Source organism: Melampsora larici-populina (assembly GCF_000204055.1).
Source record: "Melampsora larici-populina 98AG31 unplaced genomic scaffold MELLAscaffold_11, whole genome shotgun sequence".
Classification (NCBI taxonomy): Eukaryota; Fungi; Basidiomycota; class Pucciniomycetes; order Pucciniales; family Melampsoraceae; genus Melampsora; species Melampsora laricis-populina.
The window spans coordinates 1,136,322-1,153,603 of record NW_006768775.1 but is presented as its reverse complement, the minus strand read 5'-3'; the positions used below and the strand labels follow the sequence as shown (position 1 = coordinate 1,153,603).

The 17,282-nt window shown below is 41.8% G+C and overlaps 2 protein-coding genes across 2 annotated transcripts; one reads left to right on the top strand and one right to left on the bottom strand.

Moving 5' to 3' along the window:
* Positions 1-11,176: 11,176 nt before the first annotated feature.
* On the top strand, positions 11,177-11,887 carry MELLADRAFT_104926 (uncharacterized protein; the record flags this gene model as incomplete). Its single annotated transcript, XM_007408165.1, has 4 exons — positions 11,177-11,286; positions 11,377-11,414; positions 11,509-11,698; positions 11,776-11,887. 4 exons carry the CDS (start codon positions 11,177-11,179, stop codon positions 11,885-11,887), a joined length of 450 nt encoding a protein of 149 aa, XP_007408227.1.
* Positions 11,888-15,110: 3,223 nt separating this feature from the next.
* MELLADRAFT_104925 (uncharacterized protein) lies at positions 15,111-16,300 on the bottom strand (the record flags this gene model as incomplete). Its single annotated transcript, XM_007408041.1, has 3 exons — positions 15,111-15,621; positions 16,140-16,154; positions 16,290-16,300. The coding sequence occupies 3 exons, from the start codon at positions 16,298-16,300 to the stop codon at positions 15,111-15,113; spliced, it is 537 nt and encodes a 178-aa protein (XP_007408103.1).
* Positions 16,301-17,282: the final 982 nt, after the last annotated feature.

Below are 17,282 nucleotides of genomic sequence, written 5' to 3'. Positions count from 1 at the left end.
CTCCTAAGAACTGTTTTGGAAAAACCTGATCAGTTGCAATTAAAATGAAGACTTCTTCAGAGTATTTCTTGAAAGCCATTAGCGGATGATGTGGTTTGGCGGATAATGAGGCACTGGGTGGTCAGGTGGAAATGCAAGGATGGATTTGGAGTTGGAAATCAGGCAGCTGAAAAAAGAGGGCTCCCTCTGTCAAGGCTATGGAATTCTTTGACAGGGAGATTCTTTTCATCTCACATGCTCACTTCTCTTGTCTGTTTCTGACAGCGCGCACAGACCACCTCAACAAAAGTTTTTTGTTGAAGTGGCAAGCTGCTTTACAGCCCAAAACCAATCCACATGCTCAAAGATACTTCAAGAGTTTCAAAATCAAGCAAATCAATGGATCTTGGGAGAATATCAACAACATTACCTTTGACACAGATAGAGCAAGCATGACCCCTTCATGCAATCAACACACGACTTCAGCACAGAACCGCACAGAGTGGGGTAAACTGCGCAGTGCCAAAAATTTTGAAAACTTGCCCTGTCGTTGCAAGGCGCTGAGGGCGCAGTGACCAAAAAACGATACCCCCGGCGGTGGGCAAAGGCTAAACTCAACTAAGTCCCTTGCTGACTCTCGCACGCTTCGAGCGCAGCGAGGGACTTATGACTCCCAAGCACATTTTCGCCTATGAGAGAAATGAAATTTGGCAGGGAAAAACTTCTCTCCTTATGAATCTTTTTCCCCTATTTGTAAAATTTCTTGGTACAAAGAAATGTTTTCTTTGCCTACCTGAGACGCTTCGATCTATTGAAAAAAAATCTGAGGAAATGGAGGAACCCTTCCTCTATGGGCTCCTGAAGTTTCATGTTTGAGGGTAATTTCTGGGAGCCGGACAACATCCGTCCGGCCCGCTGTAAATAGCGCTACATATTACATAGCGGAGCGCCATACACTATACTCATAGCGTTATATTTATAGTTGCCTGCTGGCCCGCTATCCGTCGATCACGAGTGGTGTTGTAGGATTTCTGTCCCGTTATAACGTAGTGATCAGTTGTATAGCGCTTCAAAGCGTTATCAAGCGCCATATGTAGCGCTATGTGTATTGCCACATGTAGCGCTATACACAGCGCTATGGGTTAGGACCGCAGAGAGCACCGGGGTCGAATGATGAAAACCCCTTGCTGATTTTAAGTAGGTGCATCCGAATTAGGCAACACAATCCCTCAAGCATGTCTCATACTACCAATCAGCACATTCCTCCCAATCGAATGTACCCAGACGCAATCAAGCCAGGGGCTAGACTCTACCAGGTGAGTACAAGTATCCTAGTTCCATTCACATTCCTTTCCATCATTCCTCCCCACCTCTTGAATCTTCAGTTTTTTTATTCTACCTAACTTCCATCGTCATTATTGCTAATTATCTTACCTTTCCTTCTTATTATTCATTTATATTTAATCTACATCTCTTATATCTTATTTTATATTTGATAGATATCTAGCCTCCAATTCCAGTTCCGTTTCCTAATTCTGCTCTCCATCATGTCCGGAACACAATCGACGCCTTCTAGCTCACTTCTTCGCCTGCCAGCTTCAACAGTTACCCCATCACATCAAAGCACACGAGCACGTGTACCTGTTATATCTCCCAATATGATTACTACATCGCAAGATTCTCGTCTATCTCTCTCTGTATCTCACCCAGCACATCTTTCTTCTTCTCGTAATCAAGGAGATCTGGACAAGGACACATCTTCTCACAACGAAGGAGAACTACAACAAGATCTAGGTTTGCAACAGTCCCCTACTCCAAAGACTCAAACAAAGAACGGTAAAAGACCCCGGAAATCAGTTGAATTGGACCCAGAAGGCCCTGTCTCTCACAAGCGAGGACGGACTAATAAAGTTAGTTGGATCCTCTTACCTTTCCTTTTGTTATTGTATTTTACTGACGATTTTGGCGTGGCCTTGCTAAGCACATACCTGTTCCCGAGGTTATTGATGTGGACCAGGACAATGATCATGATCAACCAAAAACTTCCACTCGATTGAAGGGGATCCGAATTCAATATCAGGAGGACGCCAAAAATGTTCAATTATACTTTCATGAGGCAGAATACATCAAAGGCGAGGTAAACAAATTCCATCCCTATCAAGACTTTCCTCGATTACAATTCATAAACCTGTTGCTATATGTCTTACTAGGAATCGACCGGGATCAAGAGGGGTTATCCGTGCAAATACTGTCCTGGAGTATTTGCCAAAGGACCTGCTGGATGGTCCAATCTCAAAGGCCACCGAGACGGAACCAAATCACGTCCAGTTTGTCCAGGCCGTCGACTAGCTTCAAAGGATTTACCCAATCTGCCACTTACTTATCCCGAACGCATGGCTGCTGCTGCTAGAGGCGCGAAAAATAATGCGACACTTGACAACTTTGTTTCAAAAAAGAAATTTTGTCAGGAAACATTGAATGGGGTAATGGTGATATGGCTCCTTCAACACGTGTTGCCATGGGCACGGATGGACGATCATCCACTGCGAGCAGCCTTCAGATTGGCTAACGTGTCAGCTGCTATTCGTTCGAGTGTATGGGCAGCACGGGAAGCTACCACCATATTCAATGACATGCAAAGTAATGTGGTCAATATGTTAAAGGTCAGAGGTTTTGCTCTATCTTGGTTCTCATTTGTATTCACATTTTTCTTTGTCTCAAACACTAGAACATTCCCGGTCGCTTCACTTTGGTCCACGACGTGTGGACAACCAAAGGAAAGCACCATGCCTTCATCGGAATCACAGCAACTTATATCGATAGCGATTGGAAGTTCCAAAGCGTCCACTTGGCTTTCAAATTAATCGCTTGGCATCATTATGGAAACCTCTTAGCTCGTCCTGTGGCTAAGTTCCTCATTAAGCACGGACTACATAAAAAGATGAATGTTTCCTTGGTATGAAAGGAAATTTGTTCCAAATACGATCCTGGATTGTTCACTTGCTGACTTGTTATCATTCATTTGTTTACATGTACGCACAGACAACTGATTCAGGATCCAATAATGCGACATTGGCCTCTGAGCTCGCAGATCAGTTTGCAGCGGCTCAGCAACCCGTCAAGTGGAATGCCGATAAAATGCAGATTCGATGCATCGCCCACAAGTTTGCCTTGGTTGTAAAAGACGGTCTGAAGTCTCTCGACCTTGCAGCCGGTCACATCAAACCTACAACCCCTCACAGTTCTCTTCCGACTTTCACCTTAAATCAAGGTCAAGACGAGGTTGTCATTCCTGAAAATGAGGAAGATTCAGATTGTGAAGATCATGGGATGCACGCCGAACTGAGCGATGACGAGGAGGGCACTGGAGTAGACCTAGATGAAGACGTTGCAGTTCGGGGAACTCCGCCAGCACCAGCGGACCCAGTAATGCCCTCTGGTGGATGGAAGGAGGTCGATGTACGACTCGCTGTCCGTAAGGTACGCTCGTCATCCTGTAAAAGAAACCTTCACCAAATCTTATGATCAATCTTTTTAACAACATGTATTAAATCGTTTGATTAATTCATCCGGTGGCAGGTGGACAAGGCAATCGCGTTGATATCTTCAAGTGGACCGCGCCGTGATCAATTCAAGGCTTTGAAAGGGGGTGGCAAAGGCATAGTCTCAGGAAGCTGTCACCGCTGGAACGGGAAGCATGACGCTCGGCAGCGTGCATGTGACGGTTACAAGGTATGTTCTCTGTCATTTCCCGTATGTATCTTGTCCTACCTACTGATTCATTTTGACTTTGGGTTTTCTTATCCAGGTTATCAATCAAATGATGTCGGACGAATTGGGTGGCTCTTACTACGGTGACCTTCACATCACCGGAAGCGAGTGGGCCGCTGTTCGGGCTCTCAATGAAGTGACCGAGGTAAGTGTCTTTCAAATTTGCAATCCGCTTGGTTGAATATTACTGATGTATCGAATGAATTATTGCAGCTTTTCTTGAAAGCCACTTACCGCGTCGAGGGGGATCATCCCACAGCTGCTATCATGTTGCGCGAGTATGAAATGATATCGGCTGCGCTGCGGGCTGCCTGTGCTAAATGTCCTTATTGGCAGATCCAGACAACCATTCAGCGAATGTTAGTCAAGTTGCATGGATACCAACGTGAAGCAATTGAGTGCGATGCTATTGCACTTGCAACTATCCTCAATCCTCGACTGCGAATGTCCTACATCAAAAATCAATTCCCAACCGATCATACCCGGATTCAAGACTTGCTTCAATCTGAATACGATAGATATGAAGAGGAGTGGATCGCTGAAGGTGGTGGCACTGCCACCCCAGAGACCCCTGTAGTCGAGACTTCGGCTGACCCACATCTGGCCGAAACGTGCAATCCAAAAGCTCGTGACTTGGCCAGTAGGACAATCAAGTCTGAGCTAGCAAGGTATCTCGACTGGGATCATGACTGTTCAGATCCAAAGATGACAATGCTTGACTGGTGGAATGTATGTGACTTTCTGTCTCAGATTGGAAACTTACTTACCACTGCTTCCAATTTGCAGGAACATGCACGTTCATATCCTGTTCTCTCAAGGATTGCGCGTGATGCTTTGGGATGTGCAGGTACCTCATGTACTGTTGAGAGGACGTTCTCTTCGGCGGCAGATGTCTGCACTACTCAACGTGGCGCAATGGCTCCAAAGCAGATGGAGCGAGCTGTGGGATGTCGCCTATGGTTGAAATCAGAGATCGTGAAGCCCGAAGGCGACTTCAAGGAGGCATGGGCCCTCATTCAAGAGGAAATGTTGAGGAGTATTGAGAAGAAAAAGGCGTAGTTGTTATTTGTTTTACTTCTTGTTTTTTCGATCTCATGATTTGTCCTTTATCATTTTGAATCTTCTCATTCTACTAATTACACTTTAATATGATTTTTCTTAACCTTAATTTCTCTTCTCTTTAATTACAATATATACTTTTTCTTCCACTTCCTACTTTAAAATTCAATAATCAAACCTTTTGGTGCTATGTTCGTTATCACAGCGCTACAATCTGGTCTCACAGCGCTGTAACTTGGGGTCATAGCGCTCTGTAACGGCGTATCTCCCGAGCGCACCAGAGCGCTAAATATCGTATAGCGGCGTGTGTATAGCGCCTCGGGCAAGCCGCTATCTTCAAAAGCCATACTAATAGGCATGATATTGGCCGATAGCGGGTCGCTATATAGCGCCCGCGCGCTCCACTACGAAAATTCTACAATATAGCGGCTCATAGCGGGCCGGACGGATGTTGAGCCGGACTTTGTTGTGTTTAAGCCGTCATATGTAATTGCTACAAGTAGATACAGTCAAAAATTACACCAAAACCAGGAACTTCAGGTGGCACCAGATGAAAAGTTCCTCAGATTCCTCGGTATATTTTGTGATAGAACAAAGCGCCTCAGATAGGCAAAGAAAAAAGGTATTTGGACCAAGAAATTCCACAAATAGGGCAAAGAGTTTCATAAGGGAGGAAGTTTTCCTCTGCCAAATTCCATTTCCCTCACAGGCAAAAATGTGCTTGGGAGTCATAAGTCCCTTGTAAAGTTTCTCGACGGAGAACTGTGACTTTCACAGGGAGTGCTTGATCCGGACGTCACTGCTGTTATTGGCGTAGTTCTGGGACGGAAAAATCTGAGGGCACAGAAGTCCTAGTGAGACTACAGCTCAAAGAAGCTAGGTGAACGTCGAGAGACACAAAACACACCTGAGGGCACAGAAGTCCTAGTGAGACTACAGCTCAAAGAAGCTAGGTGAACGTCGAGAGACACAAAACACACCTGAGGGCACAGAAGTCCTAGTGAGACTACAGCTCAAAGAAGCTAGGTGAACGTCGAGAGACACAAAACACACCTGCGAGCTCGAAAGAAAACGAAGAGCGCGCGTGAGACGATGTTGTTCAAAGGAACACGTAAAAAGACAGAAATTTAAGATTGATTCTTTTCGACACCGCTACTAACCTGAGGGCACAGAAGTCCTAGTGAGACTACAGCTCAAAGAAGCTAGGTGAACGTCGAGAGACACAAAACACACCTAAGACAACAGTAGCGAAAACACAAGATGAAAAGAAAGATTAGGATGATCAGAACAGGTCACATCTTAGTTAGAGGGATCAGATAAAAGATTGAGTACCTGCGAGCTCGAAAGAAAACAAAGAGCGCGCGTGAGACGATGTTGTTCAAAGGAACACGTAAAAAGACAGAAATTTAAGATCTAGTATGGTAGAGAAATCAGTAACTACGAGAGAAACAATTGATGATGATGATAATAGAGGAAAACTCACTGATTCTTTTCGACACGAAACGAATCAGAAAGGAGGGGGAAAGAGAACTACAAAAGTAATAAGAGACCCGAAAAGAAAATTTTCAACACCCCTTGATTCACACTTTTCTCAGCTAACCCCTTTGGTCCAATCCACACTATCTCGCCTCACAACCATTTCCTCTTTAAGCCAAGCCACATCTCATACTACCTTCTTTACATCCATCCAGAACACCATCCCAATTTGGTAATTGATATTTGACTACTTAAGTAAGATTACCATATCTTAACACCTTGCTGCGCTCAAAGCGTGCAAGAGTCAGTGAGGGACTTAGTTGAGTTTAGGCAAAGGCTAAAAACTGTGGTATGTAGGCCAATTAGAAGGGTGATGTGATATTGCAAAATGCGGACAATCACAATTTTTGGGGGCTTTGACAAGCTTACAGTGGAATACACAGAAGGTTTAAGGCAGAGTAAAAGCTCAAGGCAAGCTGGCAAACCTATGGCAAACAAGATCTGTGATTGAAGAAAGTCGTGGACCCATTCACCACAACTCTGCTCCATTGGGGTTCACACTTGATGATTCTTGCAGTGTCAAGAACAAGAGCAGGAGGTCAAAGATGCACCAGGCTCTGACCTGGACCCAGAGCTACCCAAGCCAACCCAAGCCAAACCCAATTAGGGTTGGCTTAGGCTTAGGCAGGTCACTTTGGGGTACCCAGTGCTTATGATGACTGGATTGCCAATGTAATGAATATCAGTAAGCTTAACTAAGCCCCCCTTCCAAGGACATTTTTGATCTTGAAGAGGGGCTTAGGGCTTCTACCCCAAGCTTGGCCTGATACCAGCAGGATTTTCAAGCAATTTTGCTTGAAGTGCCTTTTTGAGGGCTTGGACATTGTAAAAGCCTGCAGTAAGCTTGGTGGAGCTTCTTCAAGATCTTTGGCTTCTCCTTGTATCATTTCTAGCCTTTCACCACTTCTAGTTCATGAGGATTTTTGATTCCAATACCAAGTGACTTTGACGGGTTCAGCACACATGTAGGCCCACACACTGAGTATGACACAGATTTACAAGGACTCAACAGTTCAAATTTGTCCCTTTGCTCAAGTAAAATGGTGCTAAAAGTGGCCCAAGTATGTGTACAAGGCTTATAAGAAGCCATACCAAATTTATTGCAAGCTTTTACAACATTTAGAGCCCTCAAAAAAGATCTCAAGCAAAATTGCTTGAAAATCCTTCTGGTCTCAGGCCAAAGTCTGGGTATAAGCTCTAAGCCCCTCTTTGAGAGCGGACTGGTTGTTTTGGGAGAGGGGCTTAGTTAAGCTCAAGATATCAGATGGTTTTAAGTTGTAGGTGAATGCAGAAAATGTGATTGTTTATTTTTTTAGCAAAAAAATGGTTACACACTCTCTCATCACACACACAAGCGTAAAGACAAATAAAACAGACACACACACACAAAATCACATGTTACAAATGGGAGAAGAAATAGGATTTCAAAATCGATAATAATAAAATAGAGTTGTTAGAGATGTTGTAGTAAGAGCAAGAGAGATTGGAAAAGAGACAGAGCTATTGTCAAGAATGCAAAAGAACATGAGCTGATGTTAGAGAGATGAGAGATAACAAAAAAGGTGAAAGGGAAAAGGGGTGAAGAAGAAAACCAAAACAGTTTTTAATTCTTCAATGAAGACAAAAAGAAAGAAACAAAACACTGGTCTTGGTCTTAGATTGTGAATCTATATACTTGAAGAAATGTTCTTGCTGACTGTCTCCCCTAATCAGCCTTAATATTTTCTTTTCCCCTCTTTATGTGCAATTTACTTTACAAACCTCTCTACTGACCTATACTGTCCTGATACTCAGCACTGTATGGATTTTCTTTTCCACCCATCAGACTGCTCCATCAATGCCATTGCCTAACTACCCAGCTCCTGGCTACTAATGTCGCTGGCCAGTCTAGCTCCATGGGAGATTTGTGCATACTAGGTTCATTCCGCACACAGTCTGCCACCGGTACCCCCATGAATGCACTTCAGCGCTCCCTACCCCATCCATGACTATTGACCAGGCAGAAAAAAAGCAAACAAACATGACCTCAGCTGGAGTTTTTTTGCATCACTATCTTTGATCAATGCCTAGGCAACAAATTAGGTTAACCAGACCACTGCCTACTGCTACTTATCTACCTACCACTGTGACTGTGCCTACAAAAACCCTGACAAGGCAGGGTTTGTTCTGGTGCCCTTATCACCGGCCAGACTTTGCAACATCCAAGCTAGCTTATTAGTACAGTTACAGTGATCTGAAGACCATCAATCAATTCGCAACCCTTGACTACCAAAAACAAAACCACCAACATTCAAAAAGGTAATTGGAAGTTGGCAATAATGTCATTATCTGACTTCAAAACTTGCATGACCCTTCTATCATCATCACTGTGAATTTCTGTGATTTTTCAGTCAAGGAAAACAAATTGATTGATATAAACCACAGTACTCAAATTTAAATCATTCCATCTCATCCAAAATGATGTCATGGTATGTGATTCTCAACCTTTTGACTTTTCAATTTCTCTTTTCGTAAAAAGTTTCATTCATTCTTATCTTTTTGATACATTGCAAAAATGATGGGTAAATAAATAAGCCAAAATTATATTCAACAGCCCCAGTACAGCCTGACCATCATTGAAGCAATCATCCCATTGAGCTTGCAAACTCCCAGTGTCTGCGCACCCTGCACCCATGCAGGTCCAGCCCACACACTTTTAGCTTCACGCCTGGCTCACAGGCTCTTGGCTTCACGCATGAACTTGCAGTCTCTGATCTGCTGTACAAAATTCCAGGTTCCACTCCACTTCTGGCGCCACTTTGGGGTCCCCCCTTCATGCTTACAAGCTGCCAGCTTCAGATTCAAACTTTAGGCCAACTGTTCAACCTTCAAGAGATAGTTAAGTTGGTTTTTAAACACTTGCTCCACTTAGATAAACTTTTATCTTTGTCATCTGTCCATTTGAATTTGAAACCACTAAAGCTCATATTTCAGAAAAAAATGTGATCTTAGATGGCTCTTGACCTGTCAGAGTCTGGTGTTCCCCTTGAGCTCACTAAATTTGAAGGCAATATTTGTTCTCAGTTCCATTTCATTCCAAACAAATCAGCTCACAAGTAATTCTAGCACATCTTATTAAAACACAAAAACAATGTCACATTCAGTTTACCAGTGTACACTTTATCTGGTGACCGTAGTTCATGATTTTACAAGCAAACTTCCCTATTTGTCGTGTCTTTTTCTTATCATATATGTATGCATGCCAAGTGCAAAATGATCATGCCAAAGGAAAATCTACACTTGAAAAAGAAGGATACAAAGCCAATATTCCCTACTTGGAGGGAAAGAATCTTGATGTGCACCTCAAGAACACTGTTCAGTGCCTTGACTGCCTTGTACTCATCAGGAGATATAGTGATACCTTTTCAGATACAGAGTTACCCAATGAAATGTATCATCGAGATTGTACAAGTCCCATGCAGGGATTTGGAGCATCGTTCCAAGATATATGTAGAGGGTACTTTGAATATTAGATTTGGATTGTCCCAATGAGATACATCATCAAACATACTCTACATGTAGAGAAGTGTAGAGAAGTGCCGTGGATCCCAGAGTGCACTTTCTGAAAACCCGGGCTAAGTGAACGCGGCCAGTGGTCGTTATAACCGACTAGATGATCTATTTTTCCTGGTAAGCTAGTTTCCTTCTTTATAATTTGTTCATATACAGCTGTTTCAACAAAGATTGATTTTTTTAAAATCTCGCCAATGTGCAAAACCCGGGTTTTGACCCTCACTTGATTTTGTCTATCTGCTAATTGGAAGAATACAGAAAAGAATAAACCTGTAATCAAGTTTTGTCTCTGGTTTTAACCGCTGCGGAGACAACTTTCTCCAAAAAAAGTTGTCAACCTTTCTTGAAACAGCTGTAGTTATGCAATAAAGCAATTTCGCACTTTCAAGAAACAAGCTTGGGGTAGACCATTCTCCGAGGTGTTTTCTCAAAAAACTTCAACATAATGGATTTGTTTTGTTTTGTCCTACACTTCATGCCATTGCCAGAGACGTTCCGACACTGAAAATCCGAATTCTTCTATAGATCATTCAATTCGTTTGATGTAAGATTCGGTTACTTCAGATGGCTGATGAAATTCAACTGATCCGATTCCCATCCACTTTCACGAAAGTTGACGAATATAATTGGCTTTAAGGCATACATATCGAATGGAGAACGTTTTGATAAATCATTGGTTGACGTCATAGAAGGCCTTCTTACATCTCGAGATGTGAGAATCGAGACCAAGTAGATTGCTAGCATACAAATGAAGTTTGAAGTGAGTGGCGGGTAAGGGTCTTTGGAGGGCAGACAAAGATTTGGAAGGATAGACCGGTACCAAGTCAGTCTCGATGCTATGATAGCTTTACCTGCCCATTAAAATCAGGCTAGCTATGAGCATTGTGGATCGAGTGGCCTTCAAAGTGAAAAAAAATTGTATCACTGGCGATGGAAAGTAATTCAATAAAGCCTACCCGACTGAAAGATGTGGGCCATCTATGTATAACAAAACCAAAGTTGAAGCTTTTACATATAGCCATCTTTCAATCGCTCATCCCTTTGGAGTCGCTTAAATAACGATGACTCTTCTCCCAATTCTTGACTTTCTTTATCCAACCCAGATTCTCAATCATCTTTTGACTCGTGACCAATCAAAACCAATCATAACAAACCTCCTGATACTCCAAACTATTCCTAATTCTCACCCAATCTCCTTCATCTACAACTGTTCCTCAACATCTAATCATCACAAAAGAATATGCTTTCTACCTCTTCGATCAATTTTGTTTTTATAATCATGTTAGTCTTGAGTCCTGTGATCTTAGCGGATCATGTTCCAGGTCACGTGGTAATGTTTTTCGAAATGCACGGTGACAAAGTTCATGTGGTACCTCAAAATATGGGAGCGTACGTTTTTTTCAGTCTGCTTGATACTCCGTTCAATCCACAATTTACTTATCAGTTTCTTTTCTCTGAAATCCCGATTTCTGATTGTAGTGAAAAACATGAGAACAAAAAAGAATCACACTCAAAACGTAAGTAAATCAATAAATCTTATATGTACCAAGATGATAGATAAACTATCTTAAAAACTTACGACCTAATCTCAATTCTTACTTCGGAATATAGGATCACAGAAAGAAGAAATCTCAGAGCAAGATCCGTATACAACAGCCCAATCAAAATCAGATAGTCTAAGCACAATATTAAAAAGTGCATTAGGGTCAATTCCATCTGTTGACAATCAAGATGATGATGATGACGATGGCAAAGTTGAAAATCATATACCAGGATACAAAAATAATCCAGTTACTACACCGTAAGTCAATCCCTCGAAATCTGTAAGCTCTTCATCTTGAGTGTTGTTTTCTGATGATTTGATCTTTTTCCTTATAGACTTAGTGAAAGTATAACGGATGAATGGACAAAATTAATTGGTGATTGTGATCATAATTCTTCACTTGATCCAACCGCAACTTCAGCTTGTCATCAACGTAAAAAGAAATGAACTTTTTTTCCATTTGTTTCCTCAAAATTAATCCTTTCACTTCTTTCTTAACTAATTTTCGAATTCTAAATTCAACTTTCAATGAATCTTCAATTTAATGATTTTAATCGATTCCTTATCAATCAATGAGACAAAAACCATTTGTAATAATCATGTACTTTTCCGTTTTAATAAGGAGCGAAATGTTGTACGTGTAGAACTTGTTTTTCTTTGGACCTATCTAACATTCTTGAATCTCCTCAACAATTATAAGCTTGATCAAAGCTTCTAATTTAATCTAGATGTGATGATATTTGACTATGTTTGCATAACTGCAAGCCTGGCTCGCAGCGCTGCGCAGCGCTGCAAGACCGTATTTGGGAAGCGCTGCGGAGGACAGGTTGGGCCAAACTTGACAGCGGAAACGGAAGCGGGCTACGGGATCCCAAAAATTTCGGCAGCTAAAAGCGAAGTGATGTTTCGCAGCGTTTCGGAGCGTTGCAGGCAAAAAAAAGCTTTTATTTTTTTAGGATGAGAGATTGAAAAAAATCGAACAAAATTGATGTGAGGTAGTAAAGACCGTAAAGAAATTGTAACAATATGAGTTAATTCTAAAGGAAGTGAACAAATTGAAAAAACAAGAATCTCAAGGAGTGTATTGAAGAAAAAATTAAATAAAACTTTTTAAATGAAGGTATTTCAAACAAGTGTAATGAACCAAAGATAAACAAAAAAGAAAGGTCGGGTGAGGTAGAAACCTATAAAGTTATAGTCGATTTCGTCGAGTTTTCTTGATGAGGAACTTCTTTGCATACTCAAGCACCTTACCAACTTCAGCAAAGGCACCAGTCAAAGGTATCCCTTCAAGTACCCATATCTGTGCACTAACCAGCATCTCAATCATGCGAGGGACCAATCCACCTCGTTCGGCTGAACATACACGACCAGCAATCGAGAACGATCGCTCAGGAGCAGCAGATGCCGCTGGTGTTGCTAAGTAGTCACAAGCCAAAATTGATAAGACAGGATATTTACATCCATGAGTCTTTCAAGAGATCATAGGTTAGTAATGGAAACAAATGAAAGATAACATGGAAAGAGACATAGCTCACATTCCACCAATCCAGAGCATGTTCGGGGTTGTTTGCATCAGGGGAGACCATCGGATCTATGCCTTGGAGATATCGGTCGAGCTCATTGACATTGCTTGATGCGACTACCTTGTCGTATAGATGGAGGAAAGCCGGTCCAGAAGTTTTGACAGGAGCTTTGATTGGAGTATCTGAAGTGGCGGATTGATTTTGGGTGTTGGTTGCATCACGTTGCAATTTGAAAACTGTTTCTAATAAATCTTGGGCCCGTTGATGATTAAGTGAATCCTCTCCAAACACATGAGAAAAAAACCTGACTCGTAATCCAGGGTGGAAGACAGCAGCTAAAACCAGGGTGTCGCATGTGAGAGCTTCTTCCAGGTATTTTTTAATCTTATCGATCATCACATCAACCATGGGGTAAAGTGGATCGTTCAAGTGCATGTTCTCGAATCGGTCTTCCATGGAGGACTTGAGTTCCACGTACTTTGCTATCACCATGCAGCCGGTAGGTTTGTCACCTTCCATTTCTCGAGTCAGTATCTTGTATGGCTAAAAAGTAGATTCAAAGCAATCAGAATAATGTAATACAACTTTGAAAAGATTGTTTTACTTACTGTGAGGATGTCTAACATATCACGCATCGCCTGCCAATCAGCCACCAAGAATACAAGCTCTTCGAAGTAGCCGTGCTTCTTTCCATTTTTCTTCGGATGACGTCTCTTCGAGTGAACTTCAGTCAAGTCGTCTCTCATTACCCGATCGATCAGCTGAAGAGATTTGAAAAATGAAGAAACATCAAGCTCTCATCGCAAAAGCAAAGCAAGTAAAACAAAAAGGACCTACTTCACGAGCCTCCCACATTCGCTCCCAGCGTTCAGCTTGGATACCCCAACGAATACCGTGGCCGGACAAGAGGGCCTTCAGCGCCGGTAACTCCTCCAATTCCCGTTGAATGTTGGCTTGAGCTCGGCGTCGATTGAAATCCACACGATGTCCACTGGAACGGGTGAGTTTCTTATTCACCGTATCCATCTGTATAGGTTAATGAGGCAATAGTTATGTCAGTCATGCAAACAATCAATAAGAACAGATAAGGGATGAGAACAGTGAGAGATGAAAGAGAGCATTACTTACGTCCTTAGTCAAACTTTTCATGTAAGTATCACCAAGCAGGTAAGCAGTCTTGCGATTTCGATAATTCTCTGGCTCGTCTTCTTGTTCACGATCTTCCTCATCGGTGTTAGTATTGGAGTCTGATTGGTCTGAATCACTGCTGTGATTACTTTCACTACAAAAAATGTCATCTTTTCTCATGAGACTAGAAAAGTCACGTGACATAGAAAAGTTTTGTCCATACTTTTCTTTTCTCACTTTACTATGTTTGTACATCTGGATTTTACCTTAAGATATAGAGTAAATTTTGATTACCAAATTTGCAGTTGACTCCACGAACAAACCAAAAGAATGCTATACAGGACAAGATATATGATAACTGACTAGAAATGCTTAAGATGATGATTCAAACATCATGTCTAGTATTTTATAAGAAAAGATATGAAACCTAGCTAGTGAGTACTTGTACTGAAGTCAGATCTAAGTAATCCAAATGTATAATGAAGGCTTCCTTTGATCAGAAAAAAAATACGAAAAGGAAAGTTACTTAATCTTGCACAGGATCTTTTGTGCACACATATAATCTAGAGAAAATTGCTCTCAGATAATCACAAACAACACATTGCCAATCAATCATTTGACAACTTTTGACCCTTGCATATTCATCAATGTGTACAGTCCCAACTCAATACACGTTGATGCACATATTTGAACAAAAAACTTCTAAGTATGACTGTAAGACAAGGAAATTCGATACATCGATATCACACACCATATCACAAGGTCACAACAGTGGAATTTCAGATTTCAGTGAATCACTAGACTAACGAGATCGGAGGCTAGTGGTGTGGCAGGTTTGGAAACCGGTGAGGTGGGTTCAGGATTAGTTCGAGCTACACTGCAGCATCCTCAAAATCGCAAGTGCGTTTGCTAGGTTCAAGAAAGTGAGATGATCATAGATGATGTGACAAAATACAAGTAAAGTGAGTTGTGTGAAGACATTTATCATGATACGTTGTGATTTATTAAATGTTTACTCACTTCTCCCTAGAAAGAATTGCTCCACGTCTTGCCACGTCTCTGTTGTAACGTTTGAATGCGCGCATATACTCTTTACGTTCCGCGCGTGATTTCTTTAGTTGCTCCTTGAGTATATGATTATGGGCGGAAACTTCGGGATCAGGCAAACCCAATGCCATTTCTACATATCCCACTACACGTTCAGCATCACAGAGATAAGAAATAGTATCATGAATCTGATCCTGGATAGCACTAAGATGATCTTTTATCAAGTCGAGTTCTTGGGTGTTGAGAAATCGATAGCGTTCTACATGTTTTTCAAGAGCCTGAGGGACCAAATGGTAGCATCCCGAATCAAGGTGCAGTTCAAAACGCAGATTGAACAAGCTGATGCGCTCTGGAGAAGTCTGTTGTGAAAGTTCCGAGGTTGGAGTTCGAGTTTGGAAGGCCATGGCTCGTAGCTCAGGCATGACACTTCCCCGTGATTGACCATAGATCATGAAAGTTGGGAACATTGTGGCAACTTTCCTAAAAGAATTGTCAGAATAGAGAAAAGATAAACTGGAAATCGAGTGAAATATCATCGACTAACTTGAATATAGGTGATAATTAAACGAAACGGAGACAGGACAAATCACTCAAAGTGAGTTAGGCCCAAGCGAGGTTGACATGGTTTATTATCATAAGAACAAAAAACGAGATGGGTAGGTGTTTTCAGAGGTGAAAGGGCATTGTTAATTTGCCTTGGTGTTGATCTGTAGTTATCTTCTTACCCTTTCCTAATCTCGTTCCTAATCCCATTGCTTGCCCCACTCATGCACCACTTGCATGCATGGAATTCTTTATGAACATCCGATAATATATATTATATTTACACAAAGTCATGTTAATAAATCGGCTCTCTCGAAGATGGATATAAATTTCTTCCTTTATTATTTCCCAACTCGTGCGCTAGGGATCGTGAAGGTATTGTCATGATATAACTTTAAGTCTCGAAAACGGGCAACTCATTGATTCTGCACTTTGACCATCACACCCCAACTCACCCTTTCAAATGTGCACTGTGACATAACAAAAGGAAAAATATGTACGTGGTTTAACTTTCATGATCCCCTGTATGATGATATTTCAGCAATAGATCCCGCCACAACATAGAAAAGAACAATGTACGTGAACTAAAGCAATCACTGACTCACAAAAAATACATCTGTCTTTTATGAACCGCCACTACCTGTTCTTTTTTATATCAGATATCTAATTTCGAAGATTATAAAGGTGAATTTTCACATTCAGTGATGATACTAGATCAATACCTTCAGATAGTTTGTCTTTGTTAATTTTCTGATAATTAGCTGTTGATCTAATCGTCTGGATTCTTTCTCACAGATATGACGAAAAGTAAAAGCCGCAAAGGGTCGCTTAAGTCTCCTGGGGCTTTGATGGTTGCGGATCATAGTCTGAAGACGAAGGAACCAACTAGCCCTACCCCAAACTCAACCCAAACTGCTAAAGATCCCAGCACGAGTCAAAATCCTCAAGCAAACTTCTCAAATCTTTTCAATCATCCATTGTGGCCTAAAGTCCAAACATTACCTAAAGACCTCCATGTTTTTCTTGAAATCGACTTTGAATCAATGGCTTCAGGGATAAAGAACTTAAATTACTACAGGGTCTTGGCTCATTTCAATCCCGAAACAAAATCGCGTCCGACTCATAACAAGGCCAAGCTGACTCACGACTTTATGACCGACTTGCGACCACTTCTTGAGCCATTTTTGATCAGAACATCTGTTCCACCATCTGACACTCTCAAACCCGATATTGATTTCGATCCGCTCAGTCGTCATACTACCCGTGCGATGTTATGTGACGCCATCCATAGCCGTTGCCCAGGTGTTACAATTCGACAAGACGCCCGAGTCGATCAAGTCCTGGTACTCTACAAGGCTCATGTGGATCCTGATCTAGTCCTACCTTTTAGTAAGGAGTTCAGTTGCAAGCCCAAGACCCTCGCGGCTGGAAAGGCTCATAAAAAGACAATCGAATTCTTACGATTTTCACTCCAATGTCATGCTCCATACATATTTGTCCACTCTGTTGGTCTAGTACATCCGGGTCTGGTCGACTTGTACATAAAATTTGTTTGTGAGGAGGGATGTTCCCGAAGGACGTGTTATCTCGGGATATCA